The sequence below is a fragment of the Oreochromis niloticus genome, linkage group LG15 (assembly GCF_001858045.2).
Source record: "Oreochromis niloticus isolate F11D_XX linkage group LG15, O_niloticus_UMD_NMBU, whole genome shotgun sequence".
Taxonomy (NCBI): Eukaryota; Metazoa; Chordata; class Actinopteri; order Cichliformes; family Cichlidae; genus Oreochromis; species Oreochromis niloticus.
In genome coordinates, this window is record NC_031980.2 from 5,445,501 (window position 1) to 5,472,194 (window position 26,694).

At 40.0% G+C, this 26,694-nt stretch overlaps 2 protein-coding genes across 2 annotated transcripts; one reads left to right on the forward strand and one right to left on the reverse strand.

Moving 5' to 3' along the window:
• Window positions 1-1,764: 1,764 nt before the first annotated feature.
• Window positions 1,765-6,102, reverse strand: slc25a47a (solute carrier family 25 member 47a). Its single transcript, XM_003440641.4, has 6 exons — window positions 5,944-6,102; window positions 5,360-5,403; window positions 5,205-5,276; window positions 3,634-3,813; window positions 3,264-3,528; window positions 1,765-2,982 (listed from the first exon to the last, which is right to left on the reverse strand). Exons 1-6 carry the CDS (start codon window positions 5,978-5,980, stop codon window positions 2,669-2,671), a joined length of 912 nt encoding a protein of 303 aa, XP_003440689.1. The 5' UTR covers window positions 5,981-6,102; the 3' UTR covers window positions 1,765-2,668.
• A 9,723-nt stretch (window positions 6,103-15,825) lies between these two features.
• LOC100700714 (mitochondrial basic amino acids transporter) lies at window positions 15,826-23,728 on the forward strand. The gene is made up of 4 exons (XM_003440640.5): window positions 15,826-16,281; window positions 19,133-19,176; window positions 19,340-19,423; window positions 20,484-23,728. The coding sequence occupies exons 1-4, from the start codon at window positions 16,254-16,256 to the stop codon at window positions 21,240-21,242; spliced, it is 915 nt and encodes a 304-aa protein (XP_003440688.1). The 5' UTR covers window positions 15,826-16,253; the 3' UTR covers window positions 21,243-23,728.
• The last annotated feature ends 2,966 nt before the right edge of the window (window positions 23,729-26,694 follow it).

Genomic DNA, 26,694 nt, shown 5'->3' on the forward strand with positions numbered 1-26,694 from the left:
ACACCTCTCTGAACAGTGTCTGGGAGGCTGTGGTTGCTGCTGCACGCAATGTTGATGGTGAACAGATCAAAACACTGACAGAATCCATGGATGGCAGGCTTTTGAGTGTCCTTGCAAAGAAAGGTGGCTATATTGGTCGCTGATTTGTTTTTGTTTTGTTTTTGAATGTCAGAAATGTATATTTGTGAATGTGGAGATGTTATATTGGTTTCACTGGTAAAAATAAATAATTGAAATGGGTATATATTTGTTTTTTGTTAAGTTGCCTAATAATTATGCACAGTAATAGTCACCTGCACACACAGATATCCCCCAATATAACATATAAACCAATATAACATCTCCACATTCACAAATATACATTTCTGACATTCAAAAACAAAACAAAAACAAATCAGCGACCAATGTAGCCACCTTTCTTTGCAAGGACACTCAAAAGCCTGCCATCCATGGATTCTGTCAGTGTTTTGATCTGTTCACCATCAACATTGCGTGCAGCAGCAACCACAGCCTCCCAGACACTGTTCAGAGAGGTGTACTGTTTTCCCTCCTTGTAAATCTCACATTTGATGATGGACCACAGGTTCTCAATGGGGTTCAGATCAGGTGAACAAGGAGGCCATGTCATTAGTTTTTCTTCTTTTATACCCTTTCTTGCCAGCCACGCTGTGGAGTACTTGGACGCGTGTGATGGAGCATTGTCCTGCATGAAAATCATGTTTTTCTTGAAGGATGCAGACTTCTTCCTGTACCACTGCTTGAAGAAGGTGTCTTCCAGAAACTGGCAGTAGGACTGGGAGTTGAGCTTGACTCCATCCTCAACCCGAAAAGGCCCCACAAGCTCATCTTTGATGATACCAGCCCAAACCAGTACTCCACCTCCACCTTGCTGGCGTCTGAGTCGGACTGGAGCTCTCTGCCCTTTACCAATCTAGCCACGGGCCCATCCATCTGGCCCATCAAGACTCACTCTTATTTCATCAGTCCATAAAACCTTAGAAAAATCAGTCTTGAGATATTTCTTGGCCCAGTCTTGACGTTTCAGCTTGTGTGTCTTGTTCAGTGGTGGTCGTCTTTCAGCCTTTCTTACCTTGGCCATGTCTCTGAGTATTGCACACCTTGTGCTTTTGGGCACTCCAGTGATGTTGCAGCTCTGAAATATGGCCAAACTGGTGGCAAGTGGCATCTTGGCAGCTGCACGCTTGACTTTTCTCAGTTTATGGGCAGTTATTTTGCGCCTTGGTTTTTCCACACGCTTCTTGCGACCCTGTTGACTATTTTGAATGAAACGCTTGATTGTTCGATGATCACGCTTCAGAAGCTTTGCAATTTTAAGACTGCTGCATCCCTCTGCAAGATATCTCACTATTTTTGACTTTTCTGAGCCTGTCAAGTCCTTCTTTTGACCCATTTTGCCAAAGGAAAGGAAGTTGCTTAATAATTATGCACACCTGATATAGGGTGTTGATGTCATTAGACCACACCCCTTCTCATTACAGAGATGCACATCACCTAATATGCTTAATTGGTAGTAGGCTTTCGAGCCTATACAGCTTGGAGTAGGACAACATGCATGAAGAGGATGATGTGGACAAAATACTCATTTGCCTAATAATTCTGCACTCCCTGTACATAATTTAGCAACATTTTGAACAGGTAAATAAACCAGAGCGACAGAGGAATAATTGCTTTTGCTTACTTTTAACATTTAATTATGAAATTAATTACTAGCATTAATGAGAATGACACAACACTTAAAACAAATTTTCTGCAAACTTCCTTTATTGTGGAAAGCACATTGAACATTCTCATAATACCTGTACAAACACATTGCTGGAGATACATAATTTGCAACATTCCTAGTGTTTGAAGATCCCTGATTTTTCTGTGCACCCACAAGACCTCAAAATAAAACCATAGCCAGCAGTAGTTAAAATGTGCTGTATTTTCAGAAATGAGAAAGAAAGTGGAAAGCGAGAAAAACGGAAATGTATGAGTAAATGTAGATAGGCTCCAATATTATATTATAGATACAGATAACTTGTTTTAAAGATTTAAATAGGACTCATAAGGTCCTATTTGGTGATATGCAAAATGTAATCCTGAGTCTATTTTTAAAAAGTCATTCAATTAATAATTCAGTTCAAAAATGCTTAACAATATACTGATTTATGTTCAGCATATTTAAGTCACATTCTCCACATGTAACATTTTCGGAAACAGCCAAAAAAACTGCACTAACTAAAAACATATACATGGCATGGTTGTGGACAGGTAACATGGTTGCTGTAAACTGTGCGTACTGCGGCTCATTTTAAGCTGAAGACCTAAACGGTCTTGAATAAAGTAACTCACAAAATTCCTTTAATGACTCTGCAGACTGCTTTCTTACTTTTAGGCAGAGCAGAAAAACAAAGGCCAAAATGTAACAAGTTGGTCAGGGAGGCCATCTAGTGGTCACATGGATCATGCCAAAAAGTCTTGGTAGCTTGACACTTAAACTTTACACTAAAAATGTATTGTATCACTTACTAATGTATGCATTATATGTAACAGTGTAACAGTGCCAATGAAATTATCTTTCTTTTAAAATATTGCAATGCAATGCAAAATTGCATAAAACAGTTGAATGCTATTACATATCAAGCAGCCTGGAGGTTGGCAAATATTATTCTAACCCTAACTGAGGCGGGTCAACACCTTCACCTCCAGCTTGGAAAAAACCAGTTAGAACCTCATATGTAAAAAACACCACCATGTTTACAGGGAATGCACGCAGCCAATTGATGCCTAGGCTCCTGAAGAAAACCCCAGTTCCCTCCACTCTTGCAGTCTCAGCTATGCAGTGGAAAAAGCCCTTATATTTCTTTGTCTCCCTTGCTCCATCCATCTGAAGGCGCGCTTTGATGACGTCCATGGGTGTTCCTATAGTCCAGCCGGCCATTCCTGCTATTCCCCCAGCCAGCATCACAACATACCAATCTAGAGGAAACATTACACAACTTTTATCATCAAGTAAATGCTAGTTAGACTTCTCGTATGAGCAGGTAAACATTTTCTGCAAGGATTTGAATTAGTTTCAGGAGTGGAGCCACATTTAAAGCAGATATCTTATAGAATTATATATAGGAAATTATAGAAAGCGTTCTTGTAAAATTCACCACACAACTGGTTGTGTTGATACAGCTGATACAGATGAGTATGCAAGAAGATTTGCACATACTTAAAACAATAGCAGGCTTGCGCCCGCCGGCTTCACTTACCTAACTTTTTCTTACTGCCACCTGCAAACCATTCACAGATAGTTGCATATGTCAAAAAGTAAGTGGCATATGATGGCCCATCTCTTAACATGAGAGGAAGAGCTCCTCTGTAGAGCCCCATGAGTCCCTCCTGTTTGACGATGGTTAGCAGGCAGTGAACTGGACCGTGGTACTTTGGCTTGGGCGTCTTGGTTAATGCTCGCCTGGACTCTGTCTGACACTGCAGACGTACTTTCACAATGTCACCTGGAGACATCACTGATACCTGTTGGTTGGCAGATCACGAGAGCTTCAGCAAAAAAAATGGTGTATGTTAGCATTGATGTAAACAATCTGTACATCCGCAAAACTTTATTGAAATCTCCATTACCTGAGCTACACCGCCGGCCATTCCAGACAGGAAGACATCCAGTTTGGTGTTTGGACCACAACAAGCTCCTCGTGCCTGGCTCAGACACTGCAAGCAGTTCCGGTATGTGCCAAACACCACCGAGGACGTCATAGAGATTGTGGCAATGGGTAAGGACATGCCTTTGAAGAAGCCATGCACCTGATGAGATTAGAGAATAAAAAGAGAAACCACTGATCACGTAACTCCATTAATAAAATCAGAAATCAGCTATTTGTAAATCTTTAACCCCTATATGTTATTGATAAAAATATCAAACGTAAACACAGAAAACTAATGCTGAATTAAACACAGCAACATATTTTCAAAACGTTTATCACTCGGTAACATCGCCCCTTCTATCCCACTAGGTTACATCACCTCACCCAGAACATATTTAAGCTACATTCTCCAGATGCAACGTTTTTGGAAACAGAAATGGAAAACTACAACTAAGCAGTTGTAGTTTTGAAAGCTAAACGTACATTTCCAATCTTGAACGATCTAAGATTACAGCTGGTAAACAATTAACATCTGGAGGTTTTTTTCATATGAATGTATACCGTTGTAATATTATTAGAAATGTCTTGCCTGACAGCATATGTTGCTATAAGCTCCCAAAATAAAGGCTGAAATTTGTTTTTAGCCTTTAATTCAGAGCTATCTCTGAATTCGGTATCTTTTATTGGTATTATGCAACATAAACAAACACTGATGAGCATTTTTCTTAACTTACTGAACGGTTTGCATGCAGTCTTTTATAAAGCAGTGACCCTCATCTGAGCTCCATTTCTGAAATACTCTGCCTCTCTAGGATGCTCTTTTTAGACCCAGTGATGTTGCTGACCTGTTACCAGTTATCCTTAGGAGTTTGGATGTTTCCATGTTTTTTTATGTTTTAGAAACAGTTTGCTAGCATCAAATTTGAGAAAAGACCATACATAAAAAAATATTTATAAATTAAATAAAAACACAAATACATGATACATGCTTATTCTTATCAGGGTACGGGGCTAGAACCTATCACAGCTATCAAAAGGCAAGAGACAGGGTACACCCTGAATAAGTCTGCCGCAGGGCTAGCACAGAGAGGCAGTCAATTAAATTTAAAATCATTAATTAACCTAACCCACTAACTAAGTTTGCACTGTCGGAGGAAGCCATATTACCCGGAGAGAACCCACACGAACACAGGAGAACATGCAAACTCCACACACAAAAGCCCTGGCTAGATGGTGGAGTCAAACTCAAGACCGTCTTGGTGTGAGGCAACAGTGCTAACCACTGTGCTCCCAAGCTGCCCATATTTGATACATTTTATATGTTGTTTAAATGATCTGAAAACTATCGTGTTCCATTTTCACCAACATTGGAGCTGCAGCTGTGCACACTTAATGTAATAAAGTGATCTGTCACATGTGCTGCTTTTCCACAATTCTATTAGCTGAGCTGGTCCACCCGAATCCCTGGGTTTTGTCACATTAGCTTGAATTAGATCACACACCCACATCTTTACTGGGCAGTTATGGTTAGGCTATAGAAGTTCCACTTACCCCTTCTTTTGAAAATGTCTCCACTACACACTGATATACACCTGTGAACTGTTTCTGTGTTTGTATCCGAACCTAGAGAGATTGAGAATATCTCGTAAGAAAGCACAAACAAATTACGTATGTTGTATAACTTTGAGACATATCATTTCCCGTACCTTCACAGTGTCCAGAGGGTAGCCCACTGCAACTCCACATGCCCCTGTTTGTTTACAAGAAAATAGAGCACGTACATGGCACACACAGAGATGTTTGAGGTTATAAGTTTTAACTGCTACACTTAAAAATGGGGGACGGTGACAGCAAGGTCAGAAATGAGGAGTTACTGATCTGATGTTTTGTGTAATTTAAAAAAGTAACCTTGACAGGCTTTTCAGGGTAAACATTTTCTGTCATAGGTGGTAATCAAACTGCTAGACATGGAAATTTTTAGGTTGTTGTGAATAATGATGATGATGATTATGGCAGGTTATATCTTTTTTAAACTGCCTAGGAAACACATATCAGCTAATGATTACTACGATCATAACATTTACCGCGACAGAAGACGGTTTTGCTAGTTACGACTGGACTCGTTTACTTTTACAATTTACGGCAAAACATAGTGTTGAAAGCATTTATTTAATATGCTGTTATTATAGGGGGTGTCCAAATTCATATCATGCTAGCTCATTAGCAAATTCCTCAGCTAACTTTAGCTTACTTTCATTTATAAAATGGATAGATTAATGTAAGCCGGTACCTGCAAATGATCCAGACACGAAATCAGCAAAATGCATCCTGTCATTTGGTGACTGACCGACTAATATATGCCATATGTGAGCCCATTCTTCCTCTTGAATGCGCTACATAACCTTGACTGTGTTGCTCTGTTATGTCATTGTGTGTAACAGTGAAACGTCACCGCCGATGCCGACGAGGGAAAACGTTTTTTTCCGACTTTACCCGAACCTAGCCAAAATGGCCAAACTCGGCTTAGCGACACACAGCGCTATTTCATAAAGATATAAATGACCAAAGGAGTCATGTGAACTTAATAAATCCAGTTCGCTTATTCGTAGTACACTGTCCATTTATTATATATAAAATTGTGTGCCTATGTGTATAACTAGTGTGTGTGTGTGTGTGTGTGTGTGTGTGTACAGCAGGTTCAATAAGTATTTAACGGATCACCAATTTTCTAAGTAAATATATTTCTAAAGGTGCTACTGACCTAAAACTCTCACCTTATGTTAGTAACAACACATTCAATCCACACATGCAATGAAATCAAAGCATAGATGTTCATGTTATATGTAATAAGGAGAAATGACGCAGGGAAAAAGTATTAAACATATGAAGAAAGGGAGGTGCAAAAAGGCGTGGAAAGTCCTGCCACTAGCTGAAATCTATCAGTAATTATGAAGCAACCCAAATTGCTTCATGCCCAACTGATGGCCTATAAAAAAGTGTCTCATTACCAAGCTGTCACACAAGAAACATTTCGTGATGGGTAAAATGAATGAGCCCTCTCAAGACCTTTGCAACTTTATTGTTGCAAAATATACTGATGGCCCTGGTTATAGAAGAATTTATAAACTATTGAAGGTTCCCATGAGCACTGTTGAGTGCTAATAATGGTCATAATCTGGAATCTGTGATGTACAAATTGAAGTAATGAACCAGTATTGAACCACTTCATCAGCTGTATGGAAAATAGGTTCATTTGTTCATGCAACAAGAGAGAAAAACACACTGGATAAAGCCTACAGCAACATCCAAAAAACCTACAGCGCAACCACATCTAGGTTTGTCAGACCACATGTCCATGCTGCTGATCCCTGCATACACTCCCGTCAGGAGGAGAGCCCCCCTTATCCACAAAGACTGTGAAAACCTGGCCAGAAAGTGCATCACATTAGCTGCAGGACTGTTGCCTGTTGAACACCAGGACCTCGAGGATCATACAACATCAGTGCTCTCCTACATTAACTTCTGTGTTGACAGTGTCACTGTGGACTAATGTCTCTGGGTGTATTCCTACCTGAAACCTTGGATAACTAAAGAGGTTTAGGTCCTGCTGAAGCAACATGAAGCTGCTTTCAGATCTGGTGACAGTACAGTGCAGCCAGATCTGATCTGAAAAGAGGTATGAGAGATGCAAAGGCAGTGCACTAGAGGAATATTGAAGACCACTTCAGCAACAACAATTCACGACAGGTATGGCAGGGAGTTCAGCACCTAACCAACTACAAGCCTGGCAATACCACAATGACTGGGGGCAATGTGGCGCTTGCGGAGGAGCTGAACCACTTCTTTGTACGCTTCGAGGTGAAAGAACCAGAGGCACCTGCAGCTCAAACATCGGACAGCAGCAGCAGCCAAAGCCTCATGGTACAGGAATATAAGGTGGGGTGCACACTGAGGGCAGTGAACCCTAGAAAGGCCGCTGGTCCAGATGGGGTGACCGGAAGGGTCTAAAACAATGTGCAGACCAGTTAGCTGGGACCTTCAATAAGATGTTCAGCGTCTCACTGTCCCAGTCCTGCATACCGCCATGCCTGAAGTTGGCCACAATTGTCCCACTGCCTAAACTGACCAAAATTAGCAGCCTTAATGACTCCCCACCAGTGGCTCTAACACCTGTTGTAATTAAGTGTTACGAGAAACTCGTCCGACACCACATCACGTCCTGCCTTCTACCCACACTCAGCCAACTTCAGTTTGCATACAGAGCCAACAGATCAACTGAAGACGCCATTGTTATAATGCTCCACACCACCATCTCCCACATGGAACAACAGGGGCGTTATGCCAGGCTGCTCTTTGCTGACTTTAGTTCTGCTTTTAATATGATACTCTTGGATAGACTGATAGTAAAACTGCTGGATATCAGACTTCCTTCTACCACCTGCTGCAGGATCACAGACTTCCTCTCAGACCATGTACAGAGAATTAGAGTGGATCCTCAGTCTTAACACCAGCTCTCCACAAGGCTATGTACAAGGTCCCTTACTGTACACTCTGTACACACATGACTGCATCAGTACCCACCCAGACAATGTAGTCATTAAATTTGCAAATGATACCACAATGGTGGGGCTCATCTCTGGGGGCGATGGGACAGCATGCAGAGTTGAGGTTCAGAGGCTCAATACCACACAGACAAAAAAAACCTGGTAGTCGACTTCAAATGGAGTAAGCCCATCAGTATCAACAGGGAGTGCATGAAAAGGGTGCCCAGCCTTAGATTCCTGGGTGTGCACATAGATACAGAGCTCCAATGGATCTCAAACACTTCAGCGGTTTTAAAGAAGGCCAAACAGCTTCTACATTTTCTGAGAATCCTCAGAATAATGGACCTGAAGAGGGAGCTACTGATCATCTTCTACCGTTGCTCCATTGAAAGTGTGCTGACATGCTGCATCTCTGTATGGTTTTTAGCTGCAACATGGCAATAATGTGCAATAAACATTCATTCTTTTATTTATGAAGTTACACCTTTTTTGCACTTTTTAAAAATCCAACTAAAAGTGTACTGTGTTGTGTTGTGTTGTGTTGTGTTGTGTTGTGCTTAGTGCCAACATGGGACAGTTTCCAATTTCGTTGTACTATTGTACATAGTATGACTGTGCAATGACAATGAAGAGTTATCTTATCTTATCATTGAAAGCTTTGTTTCAATGACATCTAGTGGCAAAACACGAGACATCAAAACGGTGTCTCAATAATCATGCGCTGAGTGTAAATAGGGTTTGTATGAATTATATAAATACAATCTTGGAAAGGTTGTATTTATATAATTCATTGACTGACTGTCAATTCAGACTGTTGATTCTGTGAACTTATGTAATGCAGTAAAGAAAGGGTGTGTTTGTGTAACTAGGGCAGGGTGTGATTATCATTAGCAGCTGCAATGTTTTCAGCAGTGTCGTCTTGAGGGAAGGGCAAAACTACTAAAAGTACTGTAGCCACATTTGCATTGTCAAGCACATATTTGCAAATAACTGCAAGATATGTGTCCGTAGTCAGGCTAACTCCTAAGTTTTCCAGCTTAGCCTTGGCCCTGTTCTCCTCCTCGTGTTTTTTTCCAGCATGTTTTGTAGTGCATGTCTAGATGGCATACTGTATGTGGGGTTGTCCAGGAGTCAAGGACCACATGTGGAGAGCTACAGAAATCTGAAATCAGCAGGTACAATTACTTCAAATTATTTAAGTGCCACGTTCACCATGCAAGACTCCATTGCTAAAGAAAAACCACGTTGAATCATGTTTAAAGTGTGCTAAAGAACATTTAGACAAACCAGTGAAATACTGGGAGTAAACCATCTGGTCAGATGAGACCGAAATTGAATTCTTTGGATGCCATAATAAAACCATGTTTGGAAGTCAAAAGAAACTGCATGTCATACCAAAAGCACCATACCAACAGTGAATTCTGGAGGTGGAAACATCATGGTGTGTGGCTGTGTTTCAGCATGCAGCACTGGCATGCATCATATCACTGAAGGAAGGATGAATGGAAAAATGTACCGAGACATTCTTGATAGAAATCTGCTGCCGTCTACGAGGAGGATAAGGATGAAATGAGGGTGGACGTTTCAGCAGATCTCAAACACACAACAAAGGAAACTCTCAGTTGGTTTGGGAGAAAGAATTTAAAGCTGCCATAATGACCCAACCAATCACCTGAATCTAGCTAAAAATCTACGGAAAGAACTAAAGCTCAGGGTTTATAAAAGGGGCACAAATAACCTTCCAGATCTGAAGACTGTGTGGAAGAATGGACCAAAATCACACTTGAGCATAGTTCCTCCTTTGTGACAAAGTATTTAATTAATTACTTTAAGCATGTTCAATACTTTTTCCCTGTGTCTCATTATTAGACATAATCAATTTGTGGACATCAGTTGTTTGATTTATTTGTATTTGTGGATCATATGGATTTTTATCAGCATCTGGTGTGAATTTCATGTCAGTAGCACTTTGGAAAATTGGTGATATGTTCAATACTTATTTTACCTATACCCCCACCTCTTGAGAATATGTTGCTTTGACTGCAGGAAAAGAATAAACATAAAGCACTTCTTTTCTTTTATTACACTTTTTGTTTATTTTTTTATTTTATAGTGAAACATGACACCAAACGTACAACAAAACAAACAGCGGAAACAAGGCACTGGTTGAATCAAACAAAACAACATACATAATTACATACTATGTAATCAGAGTATGTGTACAATATCTTGCATATGCAAGTACGTGCTGTGTACTTTAGATAGATATACAGACAAATAAGTAAATAAACATGATGATAATAAGAATAGAGAATGTACATCAATCAGAATATTTTGCATTTTAATCCTACTGGATTTGTGTGCCTTTGCGGCCTAATGAACGTTTTCGCAGCTCCATCACTAACTTTTTTTATGTGTCTATTTTTTCATTTTAGTTTTGCTTTCATTTTTTATTAATTACGCTCTTTTCACCTTGTGTGCATCCCTGGGTGGGGACACGGATGTTTCTCTGAATTGTCACGGATCTCATAAAATAAATGTTTATTTAAGGAGAAGACTATCCAGGTGTTTGCTTGTCACTGTTTATCATTTGCAAAGTCACTTTTAAAACACTCCCATTCTGTCTGACCAATCTACCATAATGGTAAGAACCAATTCATCTAAGCAGGTCAAACTAGTGTTCAGCAGACTGCCAACACACCATCTGTTCTGAACTATGAATTCTGATCGAATGTTAGTCATCTGATATGTGGGCCAGAAATGGGAAAGGAGCAAAAGTGGAGGTCAACGAGAAAACCACAAAAAAAGTACAGCATTAAGAGTACACAATGGCAGCAGTAGAAAAAAGTCTGTTTTTAACATTCGGTTTCACTTCAGCTCTTCAACTTCCCTCTTCTGCACAGACCACAAAACAGCACAGACAAGAGTGTTCCACAGACTAGGTGTGCCGTATACTTTGTACACTGCCAACAACAGTTCTTATCTGGCAGATGGCTCATCCCTGGACTGCCAGCAGACTGCAATGATTTTGCTTGTTCTGTACTTGGTCCATTATCCAGCCATGCAAAAAACACAGAAGTTATAACATACAAAGAGCTGATTACCAAGTGTTTTAAAAAAAATGAAAAGTGCCCACTACGGGTTTTTAAAATGAAAACAACAACACTGTTAAAGGTTAGAAACGATTTCAGCTGGTTATTTTAGGTGAATTTAACTGACACTTCCATATTTCTTTCTTTTTTCTAAAAGTAGACATTACAAAGGGTCTTAAATTTAAAAACAAACTTCTGCTTTCATTTATTGTAAAAACTGGCTTACAGGAAATAGATTTGTATTAGAGATAAATCATGTCATTGGCAGATTTTACTTTGAGGTTCTTTCTGACTGGACCGAGTGGATTTCTCTTCAGCAGACGGATGGTTCAGATGTTAACATTTAGTATCTGTCACAATACTGGGTCTGTGACACAGTGTTTTGTGTTTGTTGTTTAATTTATATTCTTTGATTTGGTGTTATTCATGGGTTTGGTTCTTCCAATTGTTCTCTGTGTGTGTTATATCCTTAGTTTCTAGTCTTTAGTTTCTGTTACCTTCCTGTGTTCCATGTTTCATGTCTAGTCACCCCAGTCTCTATGCTTGTGCATCTCCTGTGCCTCCCCAGTCATGTCTCCAGGTCTCAGTCTCAAGTCTTTGTCTTTGTGAATGTCTCTTGTTACCTGTTTTACTTTGACAGTTTTACGTCCTATGTTAGTGTTTGCAGTTTTGCTTCCTCCCTGACTTGTTGTGTGTGATTACCCCCAGCTCTCCTCCTGTGTCTCATTCCCTCTTTATCCCACTGTGTATTTAAGCCCTTTGTCGTCTTCTGTTTGTTCCTGGATTGTCTTCATTTCACCCACTGCATTTCACATGGTCCAGTTTTCACATCTCAGGTTTTTTAGTTTCTTTTACTTGTTTGTAGTTTCCTCCCTGTTTAGGTTTTGTCAGTTTAGTCATTGTCTTCCTGAGCTTTTTTTGTGTTTTGTTTTGCCTCAATAAAAGGCACGTTTTCAGTTTAAGTCCATTCCCAGTGTCTGCATTTGGGTCCACTCTCTCTCTCCACTCCAAATGTCTGCCACAGCAGACTTGACAGAATTAATTGGTGACCTTGAAATGATTGGAGCTTTTCTGACTGAATAGAACTGAAACCCTTCAAAACAGGGTACATGTCTGCATAAGTTCATTCACATTTCAACTTCATTTTAGATTTCAAGGACTCCTTCCTTTTACCTCAAAAATGGAGAAGTTGTAAAACAGCTAACTGATCATCTGCAGAGGAAGAGTTTCACCCAGGATTCATAATTCGTCACAGTTTTGAAACCGCATTAGTGAATGATCTTTGTATGGCCTCTGACATGAGTCAGAGGCCATACAAAGTAGACTCATGTCTTATTTTTTGGCTAGGATATGTCCTCCAATGTGTGTATTAACCTAATATGTAGGACTGCTTTCTTGCTATTCCACTGTATCTCTAAAATTAGAACAATTCTGTCTCAGAGTGATGCTGAAAATAGTTCATGCATTTGTTACTTGTAGGATGGAGTATTGTATTAATATTCATTGCTGGAGTTCATTTCACCTATACTGGCTTCTCTTCACTGGCTCCCTTTTAAATTCAGAATAAAATTTAAAATCCTTCTCCTCACCTACAAGGTCTTGGACAATCAGGCTCCATCTTGTATTAAAGACCTCATAGTACCATATCACCCAAATAGAGCACTTCGCTCTCAGACTGCAGGCATATCTTGTAGTTTCTAGGACATGTAAAAAAGGCAGAGCCTCCAGCTTTTAGGCCCCTCTTTTGTGACACCGGCTCCCAGTTTGGATTTTTGATAGAGACACCCCCTCTACTTTAAAATTATGCTTAAAACCTTCCTTTTTGATAAGGCATATATTTAGGAATGGATCCAGTGATCCTGAATCCTACTTTAATTAGCCTTTTCACTCCTTTTTTTATACACCATTTTACATGTAATCGTTAGGTATTACTGATCTTTGGCTCTCTTGCACAGTGTGCCTTTTGTCCCATCTAACTCCCCTCCCAGCAGATGCCCGCCCCTCCTTGAGCCTGGTTCTACTGGAGTTTTCTTCCTGTTTAAAGGGAGTTTTTCCTTCCCCCTGTTGCCAAGTGTTTGCTCATAGAGGGTTGTCTGATTGTTGGAATTTTTGTTGTATTATTGAAGGGTCTTTATGTTACCTTAAATAAAATTGATTTCAATTGACCTGAACAATCTTTGTTGTCATCATACACAACAGGAAGAAAAAAGTTTTCAAAATGAACTTTCAAATTCAGTCTTACGAGCTGAAACTGATTTTAAGTTCGAAACTCTCACTTTCTCTTTCTATGTCACTCTCTTCCTGAAACGGATGGAATCTTGGCTGTGATTGATTCTTGGGATTAGGGTTGGTTAGTCGGAAATAAGGGAGTGTTTCAAATGTGACTTTGCCCGAGATAAACAATGACAAACACATACCGGAGCAGTCCTGTTCTCTTTTATTAGATCCAAGACTCTTAAAAGAAAAGAAAAGAAAAAAAGCTTGGGGCGCTACAGCTACAGCTGTTGTTGGGTTAGTTCTTAGTTGCACAGCAGCGCGTGACAACAATTAAAAGCTACACTTCAGGTATTAGCAGTGAGTCATGGTAGAAGTTGTCATTTATTATCTGAATCCTCGAATCTCGCCCTTCGTAATGATGTACCTCCATCCAGTTCTTTACCACGCTAACTTCATCTTCCCTCCTCTGACTGTGAGACACGGTTACTAGTTGTTGCTGATACTGCTGTCAAGGTGCAGCAGCTAACAGCATCTAACACGATGGTTAATTTGACACAGTCAATTCGCCTCTGTCAGTGCGCCCCAGGGTGGCTGTGGCTACAACGTAGCTTGCCATCACCAGTGTGTGAATGTGTGCGTGAATGGGTGAATGACTGGATATGTAAAGCGCTTTGGGGTCCTTAGGGACCAGAAAGGCGCTATATAAATACAGGCCATTTACCATTTACATTTTTATTGTTTTCTCTCAGCTTTTCACCCCACCTCAGTGGCGGATCTACAAAATTTTACAGGGGTGGGGGACCAAGGTCTAGGTAGAGTGGCACAAACGTCAAGATCTTCTAAGAGATGTCATTGGCCAATCCAGTGTCAACAAGGAAATTAAATGGCTGCTGTCAGTGCTTGAACGGCCCTTCAGGGCGGGTCGACCCACCGGGAAAATGCCCCGTATGCCAAGTTAACAGTCCACCCTTGCCTAGAGAAAGGTTATTAACGGTTATTAAAAAGTTATAATAAATGTAGAAAATACAACAGTAAGATGCAACAGCGTTGTAAAAATGGATAGCAGGGGATCGATACTCATTAATGTGGTGATTTATCACGCAGAGCGGAAAAATAAACATTTGATTACCATTTTTTTTTTTTTTTTAGACTGAGTGCGCTCTCGGTGCTGCTATTTATTTCTAAGGTGACGGCTACGGCTGCACATTAGAGCTTTGAAGCTTTTTAACTGGATCCATTTTAACACTGAAGCTTACTGTCCCACAGCCTGATAAAGAAGACACGGAAATCACTTCTGTTTGAACAAAGTGAAATCAATGTGACTGCTGGAACAGGTATTCTCGATGTTCTGTGTTTTAATAATTACTTCGCAGCAGATTAAAATCGCGTATAGCAACTTAAAAAAACCCTTTTTCCGAATAACCATATTAATACGGGCACATTCCCGTGACAACAGTTTTAATAAGGTATGACATGCACATGTAAAAAGTATTCGCACAGCAAAGAATCTATAATACACTTAAAACATGCTTTATTTGAAGGAGTGAAAACGTGGCGCTTTCGGCCGATTTGAAACCGAAACTCGGAACATAACTTGACAGCTTATTTTCGCTGCAGACTCGGCGGTATTTAAGGCTTAGAGAGTAAAAATGAAACATAAATGCAGAAATTAAACTTCATATGTATACAAATTTGATATGAGATCAGCAAGAACAATGTAGGAGTCCTGTTCTAAGATGAAATATTAATGCTTATAGAGCAATAATATTGTTGTGAAATTGTTTGCTGCAAGTAGAACAAAACAATGAATAAAGTTGCGTCTAAATATTGATGTTATTTATTCCTAAAACACAACGGGGGAACACAAAGATATTACACGCGATTAAAAAAGACAAACAAATAAAAACAAAGAAACTAACAAACAAAAAAAAGAAAGAAATAAAAAACAGAAAAGGGACCTTCCACGACAGGTGACGCGCTTTTCTGGAAAACCCAGTTAGCCAAAATTCAGGAGGAAGCCTGCATTGACTGCAAATCAAAATCTTGCTGACTAGTACCAACTCGGATAACGCCTGCCAGTTTCTGTGGATGCAACTTACCATGCGGGAAACTGTGCTTTAACGTGTTTATCACATTTTAAAAGAAGAAATTCTGTTTTATGTAACGAGACAGCATTCAAAATGTGCAAAGTGCGATATATACCATATGTGTAAAAACATATAGTTTCATATCACCCGTAGCATCAAGCTGTAGTGTGTATTCATTTATTTATTGTTTTCTAAATGTTAGGATACGGCAATAACGCGGTGGTGTCTCTTCCCCTGATTGGATAGAAATTCTATGCGGACCGTCCTACCGTTACCTGCTACTTCCTGTGACGCAAGCTCCTTTGACATACATATATAATGAACTTCTGAATTACACACAGTGTGGAGGAAGTCTGCATTGACCGTAAACGTCGCAAAGGTTCATTTAAAGCGCGCAGGTCAACAGGAGAGGTTTAGCAGTACAAACAGAGAAAATACAATTAGCAGGATTCGTGACCGTAACAGAGAGAGGCACGTTACAAGCTAGCTAATGGTAGCGAAGATAAACGTTATCTGATATTATCATTTAGCAGTGATCCATCAGCTAGATAAAACGCTTAGGTACACGTTTTGGAAACGTTAAAGTAAAGGTTGTTTGGGCAAAAGCTGAGAAAGACAGAAAGACATCGAGAACCTTTTGGTGTGCTTTAGATATTATTGATGGACTTCATTGCTGGATGTTTAGGAGGTAAGTCACTCACCACTTCTGTTCGTTTTTACCGTGTCAGATACCCACTGCGGTTCCTGATATTTGTCATGGTGGCAAACCATCAAAACACTGAGCAGCATAAATAAGACTATCATACATAAACTACATGTGTGTGTAAAATAAACAAATAAAATAAAAAATAAAATTATATACTCACACACGCACATATATATGTATGTGTGTGTGTGTGTGTGTGTGTGTGTATGTATGTATGTATGTATGTATTTAGAAACTACTATATTTTTAAAAAAAAAAACTAAATTACTATGATGTTTTTGTTTGCTTACACATGCACACACATAATGTGTGCTAATGTGTATTGCAGTATTGTATTGTATTGTAGTTTCACTTAGTATCATACCACTAGATCTAGTGCAGGTTACATATGTGCGTGTGTATATATAGTGTATGTAATGGAATATATGTAGAGTGGGGTGTATCTATCTGTCTGTCTATACACACAGACACACACACACACAAAGAAGTCTGAAAATTGCTGAGTGCACTGCGTCTAATGCAGGGGTCGGCAACCTGCGGCTCCGGAGCCGCATGCGGCTCTTTAGTCCTTATAGTGCGGCTCCGCCTGGTTTGGGCAAATAAATTAGAAGTATTTAGCTGAAGTGTACTTTATTTATGTTAGTTCTTTTTAACTCGTAGTTCTAAAATGGAAGAATATTGTGATATTGAAATATAAAAATAAAATTATATTCTATTATTTTTTTCATCGCTCAAAATAAGAGTCACACTCGCGGAAGCCGGTATACCCGCCGAAACGCCGTGCATTTATCGAGACTTTACCCTAGGTAGGCCAATTATGGATCTTCGGATCCACATTATGTCAGCAGCTGTTCTCCACCGTGAACTATGTTAAAGACAAACACCGTTCACGCCTGACAGATGACAGCTTACAGTCCTGCGTAAACTGACTTCGTATAGCCCCGATTTGCGGACTCTGTGCGCAGAGGTTCAGGAGCAGAAGTCCCATTGTAAACATATCACGGCAGACCCGACGATGTTTCCATGAGCATGCTTTTGAGCATCTCTTTATTGAGCACTTTTCACACACGGTTGCTGTACGCATACAGCCGGCTGTAGCTTTTCAGCTCACAGCCCGACATATACCACCAACAACACAACAGCACAGATAGCACAGAGGTTAAGGCAGCGAGGCGTGATTGCGGGTGTCGCTCAGGTGCGTCCGCCTCCCCTGCAGCGGCGCTGCAAACCACGCCCCGCCGCACGCATTAACCAGGTAAAATACATATTTAGGCAGAATTTTGCAAATATCCATTTTTCAGCAGCATAGTGCTTTTTTCCAATTATTTTTTAAGAGTCAGGTCAAGGCTCCAACAGCCCAAAGGCGATATAAGGGTGGCGGCTGACAACAGTTTTTGTTTGCTACATGGATCATTTTAGTTCAGGTTGGTGTCTTTCCTTTTGTTATATTTCTTTAAGAGTTCAAAATGTGTTGATTACATAAATATAATTTAATTTTCTCTGTTGCACTTCATGGATTTCATAAGCAGCACACTTTAGTTGTTCACACAAAGCATAAAGATAAAAAAACAATATATACAGTGTTATCTTCATTTTAGATGTCAAAAAGTATTTGCGGCTCCCAGTGTTTTCTTTTGCGTGGAAACCAGGTCCAAATGGCTCTTTGGGTGTAAAAGGTTGCAGACCCCTGGTCTAATGGTATGACACTGAAGTTTGCTTTCGCTTCTAAAGAGAAACTGCATTACTGAGCCTCATTTTATTAATGCCTCTTCGACCGATTGATCCGGTTAATTTATGGATGTGGATGTGGTTAACTCACTTCAGTGTATTCCACAATTGTTGTTCAGTAGTTTAATTAATTTCTTCTGTACCGATTAATGTGTGGCAGAATGTGATAGAGTTTGCCTGAAATATACTGTACCATTTGAGGCTTAAAAAACAAAGAAACATTTGTCGTTGTGCTGCAAAAAAAATTGTAATTATAAATGTATGTCAACTTTCTTTATGGCTCCCTTGTGTCACTTGTTTAATCCAGTGAAAAGTGAAAGCATCCAAGCAATGACACAAGCACCACCAGTCTTTCCGGCTACAAAGGGCTTGGCTGTTTCCAACCTGTACACAACCTTTTACGGTCCAATTCTATTTTTTGTCATGTTTAAAGTAAATCACGTGGAAGATCATGTGCTTTCCCACATTTAGGGAACCATCTAAAAACAAATTGGAAGTTGGCTACTGCAGTTTCAGAATGTCTGTGTTCAAGTTAATCTGAAAACAAAAGATTATATCTGCATTGAGCAGCTTTCTAAAACTATGAACACATCCCTACGGTTTTTTGTTTTCTAACATGCTTGTTGCATTGAGGTCAGTGACCGCTCATCATTGTGTTATGTCTGATTTGGTGCATTTCTCAGCTTACAACTGGAACTGAGCTCCCAGGGGCTCATTTTACAAACAGGTCATGTGACAAAGCAGGTGCTTATGTAGGATTACGCAACATTCAAAGGCATACTAAAGAAAGTTTTAGAGAGTGTTGATGCTCATAGAGGTGGCTCTGAAGCGGCAGTGTTGCCCTGGAGGAGATGGCAGTAGACTCTAAAATGACACAACTGCAGCAGGAGTTTTTGAGCTTCAAAGACTGGTCAAGTGGGCCATATGGGTTATAAAGACTGCTTTAAATAGAAACATATGAATAATAAATGAATAGCTATATATGAATTGCAGGATATCTCATGTGTAATCCAGAGAGTGCCTCTCTCAGGGCTTCCTATTTGTGCTCCAGTTTGCTCCAGATCAAAACCAAATGATTAGTCCAGTATTGTTTCATTGTCTGTAGGTGCGGCTGGAGTGTTGGTTGGACACCCATTTGACACAGTAAAGGTAGGTAATAACAACGTTATTGCCATTTTTTTTTTCAGTTTTTTTTCCCACTCTCTCTACTTGCATGTTTTAAAAGTGAAATCAGTTGCTTATAACGTGTAAACCGTGCATGATTCTAGTCTTCCAGTGTTGAGGTGATCATTCCAAACATCTTGTCTTTCAGGTAAGACTGCAGGTCCAGAATGCTGATAAACCTCTATATCGTGGGACTTTCCACTGCTTCCAGTCCATCATACGTCAGGAGTCGGTATGTGGATTTCTTTAGTCGTTCATTTTCTTAATATTATCCAGTGCAGGGTTGGAGCCTACCTGAGCTCTCATAGGGAAAGAGGTGGCGTACATGCTGGACAGGTTACCAATCTATCGCAGGGCGTGCAGATTGCTTTCACAGATCAATCTAATGCTAGTATGCAGGTTATATATTATAGGTTTGCATATTAGATTAAAGTCATTAAAGCCAAAGTGTATACTTCTTTTTCACACACTAACACCAGGCAGTGTTAGGAGAATCAGAGTGGGTCATTGTCCAAAGGTGCACTTTCTCACGTGTAACACACAGCAAGAGATGTTGGCCCCATTGGGTAACACACACGTGTGAAAATGGCTTTGGTTTTATGGGCCATTTTAACCACACTTCCTATCAGAATGGTGCTATGCTTTTACTTTCACTGTAATTACTTCACAGATTTTCCCTATATCATCATATTTTCTTCTTCAGGATTCAGGATACTGATGGAAGTATATTTAAATCGCTCATAAGATTTGTTATGCAAATGCCTGTTATCAGTCTCACTGTGGTACTGCAGGCGGCTTTATCATAGGGAATGGTATGTAGAAAATAATTAACTGCCTTGAAAGATAAAGTAACTTATGTCTCTTGCTATCACTTTATAAGATGTAATGTAGCTGGGGTTTTTTCTGACCCTTCTGGTTCTCAAAGAGAAAAAGCTGTCCACACTGAGATCAGGGAAGTAATGACAAGTGTAGATAAGTTCCTCATTGCGATGAGGGAACCATATATTAGAAGTTTGGGATATGCAAAAGCTATCAAGAATACATATAGGCTTTAATTTATAGTGTTAGCTTGAAATATATGGGCTTCTGTGAAAACAGAAAATGTGATTTAACCTGTTTTTATTTTTTATTTTGAATGATTGTTACAATTATTATTGTATATTAATGCTATTTGAAATTAAGTAACAAGGAAAGAACAGAAACTGTTTAATTAAAACCCTTTTTATCTTTTACCCTGATTTCATTTTCCCATGATATGTTACTGTATGTCTTATCTTTCACCCTTACCACAGGTATTTGGCTTGTATAAAGGCATTGGATCCCCCATGATGGGCCTTACATTCATCAATGCTATAGTGTTTGGTGTTCAGGGAAATACAATGCGATGGCTGGGGGAAGACACCCCAAGGAACCAGTTCCTTGCTGGTGCTGCAGCGGGAGCCATCCAGACTGTAGTCTGCTGCCCCATGGAGCTGGCCAAAACTCGCATGCAAATGCAGGGTACAGGGGTAAAGACGGGCTATAAAAAGATGTATAAGAACTCCTTTGACTGTTTGCTACGCATTTACAAACAGGAGGGTCTGCGGGGTGTAAACAGGGGCATGGTTACTACACTTGTCCGTGAAACACCTGCCTTCGGGGTTTACTTCCTGTCGTATGATTTGCTGACTCGCAGCCTCGGCTGTGAGCCAGATGCCCGCTTTTTGATTCCCAAACTGCTCTTTGCTGGGGGTATGGCAGGCGTCATATCTTGGGTCTGCAACTATCCCGTAGATGTGATCAAATCACGACTCCAAGCAGATGGGGTGGGTGGTGTGAACCAGTACAGCAGCATTGCTGACTGTATCCGGCAGAGTGTCAGGAAAGAGGGTTACATGGTGTTCACTCGAGGCCTCACTTCCACACTGCTAAGAGCCTTCCCTGTGAATGCTGCCACTTTTGCTACCGTCACCCTCTTCCTCATGTATGCGCAACCTGAGAACAGAGGGCCTAAAGACTGTGAGCCGGCCCCGACACAGACAGAGGAGCAGACCCGGCCCACCAACCTGTGACAGCATACAGTGCTCATCCTCAACCCAGGCACTTTAGAAGAATACAGCAAAACAAAATATATATTCAAACTTTTTGTTACTCTGACTTGGTTTCACATCACATCAGCCATTCCTTGTTTTGAATCCAAATATACTTGGTTTATATCAGCACTTTTTATTTTCTATGGAGCAAAAAGGAGAGCAAAACATCTTTACTTTTAGCAATAATTTCAGTTTAGTGTTTGCTTCTGTAGATGCAGAAGTTGATATACCTCTAATAAGGTGGGGGAAATAGAAGCTGACAGATTCATGACAGCTTTTGAAATGACCTCATCCTTTGAATTATTTTGTATAAAAGAAAAGGATCTGTTACTGAGCCACAAACCTGTCAGTATGGCTAGATTGTGTGTATGGTATAGGCACTGGAAATTTATATCTCTATTTACATATATCTTCAAATTTGCAGTGTTTATCTAGATTTAAATATTCCAGAGAATCTTTTTTTTAATGTGCATCTAAAGAATTTCTCCTGCCTTATAAAACGGTTTTTCTTCGTGTAAGGAAGCTAAAGCACGTGTTTGTACCTGAAGTGTATCCTCTGAAGAGTTGGGTGAGTAACAGGGAACCAATGTAGCGTGTGATAAGCATGCAGAACTTATCACATTTAAACTGCTTTCAAACCAAAAACCATCATAGCTTCAGTCTCATCCATTGCACGATTAGCCCGTGCAGCACATGCCAGTATCCGATGCATGCAAAAAGCATCAGGTCTAACAGCTCTTCAGGGATCGAATGAAAAACGTCTGGGTGTGAATCGAGATGGCGGTTGCCGTTTTTGTTTTATTGGTTTGTCTGTGTGTGTTGTGTTCTCCCAAATAATATCAAGTTTTATTATTGTTACTCACTGCTGTGTTAAAGGTCTAGTATAAAACCTTGATATTTTGTTTGACATTATCTTCTTTTCAAAGGTGATTTTAAGTCTGTGTATGATATTCAAGGCCAGATATTCATGCTGGGGCACTTTAAAGAAATCTGCAAAGAATTGCATTTCTGAAACCAACAAATAACACAAGATTGAGGTGGGCAACTTCTTGTTTTACTCTGAGGGATACTTTAGGTCAGGGATATCAAAGTAATTTTACATTGAGGGCCACACGCAGTCCTCTTTCATCTTAAATGGGCCGGACAAGTGAAGCTCCACTTTCTGTTTAACTGCGCGTTTAATCTATGAGATATATTAATATGAAATAAAGAAGTGCAATTTCTACAGAACATCTCTGTTTTTCTACGTTGTAAATGTGTAAAATTACAGAAAACATTCTGGTAGCTCACTGAACACACTGTCCCATATTTATAAAACCTTTTTATTGATTAATGAAAGTCTTTTTGTTTTAACCGAAATTTCTATAACAGGAACTTCTCTGTTATTTAATTGTTTAGCTATTAGTTAACTACTTTGATGTAGTATGAATGACTACGGGGGAGGTCTTTATCAGCAGGAAAGGCTGTAAAACGTATAAAAAAAATAAAGTTAATCCAAAAATGTATGCCCTTTGTCATAGTTTCCAAAGTCATCCAGAGACCAGCAGTCTTTGCTGGGCCAATTTTAGGCCCTGGGCCTTATGTTTGACACCCCTGCTCTAGGTGATTTATTGCACTTTGGTGTTCTTCTGACTTTGTTTTGTTTCAGGGAAAACTCTGGTGGTGTAACATCCTTTGCTGAATGAAGAAAAGCAAACAAATTTAAAAGAAGAAATTTTGGATTAGTGTTCATGTTTAAATGTAAATGTTGCTATGAACTCGAGTTTTTCTTCTCAGTAAGGGGATAATTTTCTGTCAGTCCTGTCAGACTCCAATCAAAGCTTTTTCAAGCTTTTAAGTTCTCACACTGGCAGCAAATTAAACCCAACATGCTTTGCATGAAAACAATCTACTTACCCGCAGCTGCACTAATTCCACGTTTGTTGAATGTAACACACCTGTTTTGATGTGCAGGTGTTTTATTTTAAGAGTTTAAGGACAAAAGTATTTTGGGGGAATCCTTCAGTGATGGTACACTTAAACACAAGAGTTGTGGTGTGGTGGCGGTGATGAATGAAAGCATGATTGCCATGTATGCAAAAGTTGCTTTTGTTTAACTCTATATTCAACTTCTCAAACAGCGACTGTTATCTGTGGCTACAAAGTACATCTGAAGCATATTACATGACAAATATTTAATCCAGCTCTTTGAAAGATGCAGTACTTACAGAATATAATTCTGATAATGCAGGATTCTTTTGAAGTAACTGGTTAAATACATATTATATGATTTTAATTCTAAAGTAATAATGCAGTGCAATACCATGAATGTCTGGGTTTAAGTTTAAACTGTCTTTAATCAGTTTAAGTTACCTGGTGTATTTTCACAGAAAAACTGAGATGTGATATTTTTGTCATGCAGAACCTATTTGTCTATTTTGGCAATAAAGATCTGTACAACTGGGTAAATAAAAATAATTTCAATAGCTGCTTGTCAGTCTTCTTAATAAATGCAGTTTTTCAGCTTTACTTCACACCAGTCACCTCAAGATACTTTATACTGTAAGGTAAAGACCTTACAATAATAGATCCCTGACAATCAGACAATACTGCTTGTGTGTCTGTAGCTCTGTGATTAGCACGTGTATTTTCTGAACAGTAATAATCACACCACTTCTTTACTTGAGTTGGAGTTATAGGCTTCGAGGGCCAAGCCTGACTTGATCAAAGTGTAATTGAAATACTGCTACATTAAATATAACAGCAAATACATTGCACATTCTTTCAGGCTTCTTCAGTGTTGATTAAAAAACAACAACAAAAACAACCTGCATTTACACTGACTCGTCACTACATGACAACCTACCTTTGTTTTGAGAAGTTTACATCCACTCATCTGTGCATGAATGTAATTCTGTTTTCTTTTTGAATTTCTTTGAATTGTTCTTTTTTCCAGAAAAACGAATTTATTTTGGCACAAATTTATTTTGGGATTTCTCTAATCCACAATGGATCAAGAGTATACATACAGGCTCAAATATATACAAACACTCCCCTATCTTTAATAAGTGATGCTGAAGGTCACAGCTAGACTGGCCATGGAAAATTCCGGGGAATTGCCCGATGTGCTGATGGTGATTTTTTGTAACGGTATAAACAATGAAAGGTGGTGGATTGGGCAATTGATCATGATCGACTCTGGGCTGGAACAATTACAGCCGAGGAGGTCGGATGCACCCTCCCCCTTGCTTGGGAAAGGGCGCTGAAAGCAATCTTATCACAGACAAACAGAAGAAAATGGTATTGAGGTGAAAAGGAACATGATTTGTCCCGTACTTCAGCCAGAATAGAAAAAAAAAAAAAAGACACAGAGGTTGAATTATTATGTGTCTTCTTCTCTCAATCTCTCCCCCTCCCTCTCCTGTTGCTACTTCAATCATGAAACTGATCAGTGATCAGCTGATTCGGCTTTTCTGTCGCAAGTCCCGTGTCTTGTTTGTTTATCGCCCACTTTGTGCCAGAAAAAGGAAACCAGCGGATGTCGCGTTAAACAACAGCAGCAGGTTTAAGTTTGATAAGTTGTTATTAGAATGTATTTAATATTACTTTCTAGTGTCAGCTGATGTTTGCTGGAGCCATGGTATCGGTTTGGATCTCTGGTGAGAGGGAAACATGAAGAAACCAGGAGATGTCCTTACTGAATCATCAGAGCTGAACAGGTGATGGAGAAACAGGTTTATCTTTTAGGTGACATGAATGAGTTGAAGGGAAGTTATGAACTGTTTCTTAGAGACAAATAACACCAGGGTCCTTTTTCTATGTAGCTGACAGCTGGTAACTGTGCAGGGGCAGGTCAAGCAAAGTTTTGCCAGGGGGCCAGGTAGGGCATTAACAGGGAAAGGGGGGGACAAAGAAATACTTTTCTTTCTTATTCTCATTTAAAATGTCTAGCTTTTAATAAATAATTACATGAATCTTACAACCAAAGTGGTCATCTGATGTCAATGTATAGAAATCAAACATATATGCCAACAAGACAGTGTACATCACTGTCACAACAGTGTTTGTTTTCATTCAAAGGCTTTATAGAATAGAATAGAATAGAATAGAATAGAATAGCCTTTATTGTCATTGTACAGGGTACAACGAAATTGGAGTGCCACTCCCTTGGTGCAAAATGCAATAATAAATATAATAAATAAAAAATAGTAAGATATAAAAGGTACAATAAAACAAACATAAGTACTCAAACAAAAGTAAGTATGATATTTACAGGATAGCAGCATTAATATAATGACAGTATGACAGTATGAATAGCAGCATAATATAATGACAGTGACAGTATGGTATGGCTAAGCAGGTTCAATTGTTTTTGTGCTTATTTGCAATGGTGATAGCTCTGGGAAAGAAGCTATCCCTGAATCTGTTTGTTCTGGTTTTATGTGACCTGTACCGTCTGCCTGACGGTAATAGTTCAAACAGCTGATTGCTGGGGTGAGAATGGTCCTTGATGATATTGCCAGCTCTGCTGAGGTACCGAGAGTTTGCAATGACCTCCAGGCTGGGCAGAGAGCAGCCAGTGATCTTCTGGGCTGTGTTGATGACCCTCTGCAGTGCTTTCCTGTCTGCAGCTGAGCACCCTGCATACCATGTTGTTATGCCGTACGTTAGGATGCTCTCTATGGTGGCTCTGTAGAATGTCACCAGCAGCCTCTCCTCCAGGTTGTTCCTCCTGAGCACTCTCAGAAAGTGGAGACGCTGCTGGGCCTTTTTTACCACCGCCGTGGTATTTGCAGTCCAGGAGAGATCATCAGAGATCTGCACGCCCAGAAACCTCATGGAGTGTACCCTCTCCACACAGCTCCCGTGAATGTACAGTGGGACCGGGTCTGCTCTGCCCTTCCTGAAGTCGAAGATAAGTTCTTTAGTTTTCGTGGTGTTCAGTTGGAGGTTATTAACTGAACACCACTCAGTCAGTCTGTTGACCTCATCTCTGTAGTCCGACTCATCCCCCCTTGAGATGAGTCCAACCACAGTGGTGTCATCCGCAAACTTTATGATGGTGTTTGAGAGATGGGTAGGGGAGCAGTCGGATGTGTAGAGCGTAAACAGGAGGGGACTCAGAACACATCCTTGTGGAGACCCGGTGCTGAGTGTGATGGTGCTGGACAGGTGGGGGCCGAGTCTGACAGACTGAGGTCTGTTTGTCAGGAAGTCCTTGATCCAGAGGCAGATGGGGGTGGAGAGTCCCAGGTGAGACAGTTTCTGGACCAGGATCTCCGGGATGATATGATTGAATGCTGAGCTGAAGTCCAGAAAGAGCATTCTTACATAGCTTCCTCTGTGCTCCAGGTGACTCAGCGCAGTGTGGAGCGCTATGGTGATAGCGTCCTCGGTGGATCGATTAGTCCTGTAGGCAAATTGGTGGGGGTCCAAAGTGGGAGGCAGACTG

Coding starts and splice junctions, on each gene's coding strand:
- slc25a47a (XM_003440641.4), bottom strand. CDS start 5,980: ATGCATTTTGCTGATTTCGTGTCTGGATCATTTGCAG. Junction 3,814..5,204: donor AGACATTTTCAAAAGAAGGG/GTAAGTGGAACT, acceptor TAATCTCATCAG/GTGCATGGCTTCTTCAAAGG. Junction 3,529..3,633: donor TGGCCGGCGGTGTAGCTCAG/GTAATGGAGATT, acceptor GCCAACCAACAG/GTATCAGTGATGTCTCCAGG.
- LOC100700714 (XM_003440640.5), top strand. CDS start 16,254: ATGGACTTCATTGCTGGATGTTTAGGAG. Junction 16,282..19,132: donor CATTGCTGGATGTTTAGGAG/GTAAGTCACTCA, acceptor CATTGTCTGTAG/GTGCGGCTGGAGTGTTGGTT. Junction 19,424..20,483: donor CCATCATACGTCAGGAGTCG/GTATGTGGATTT, acceptor CCCTTACCACAG/GTATTTGGCTTGTATAAAGG.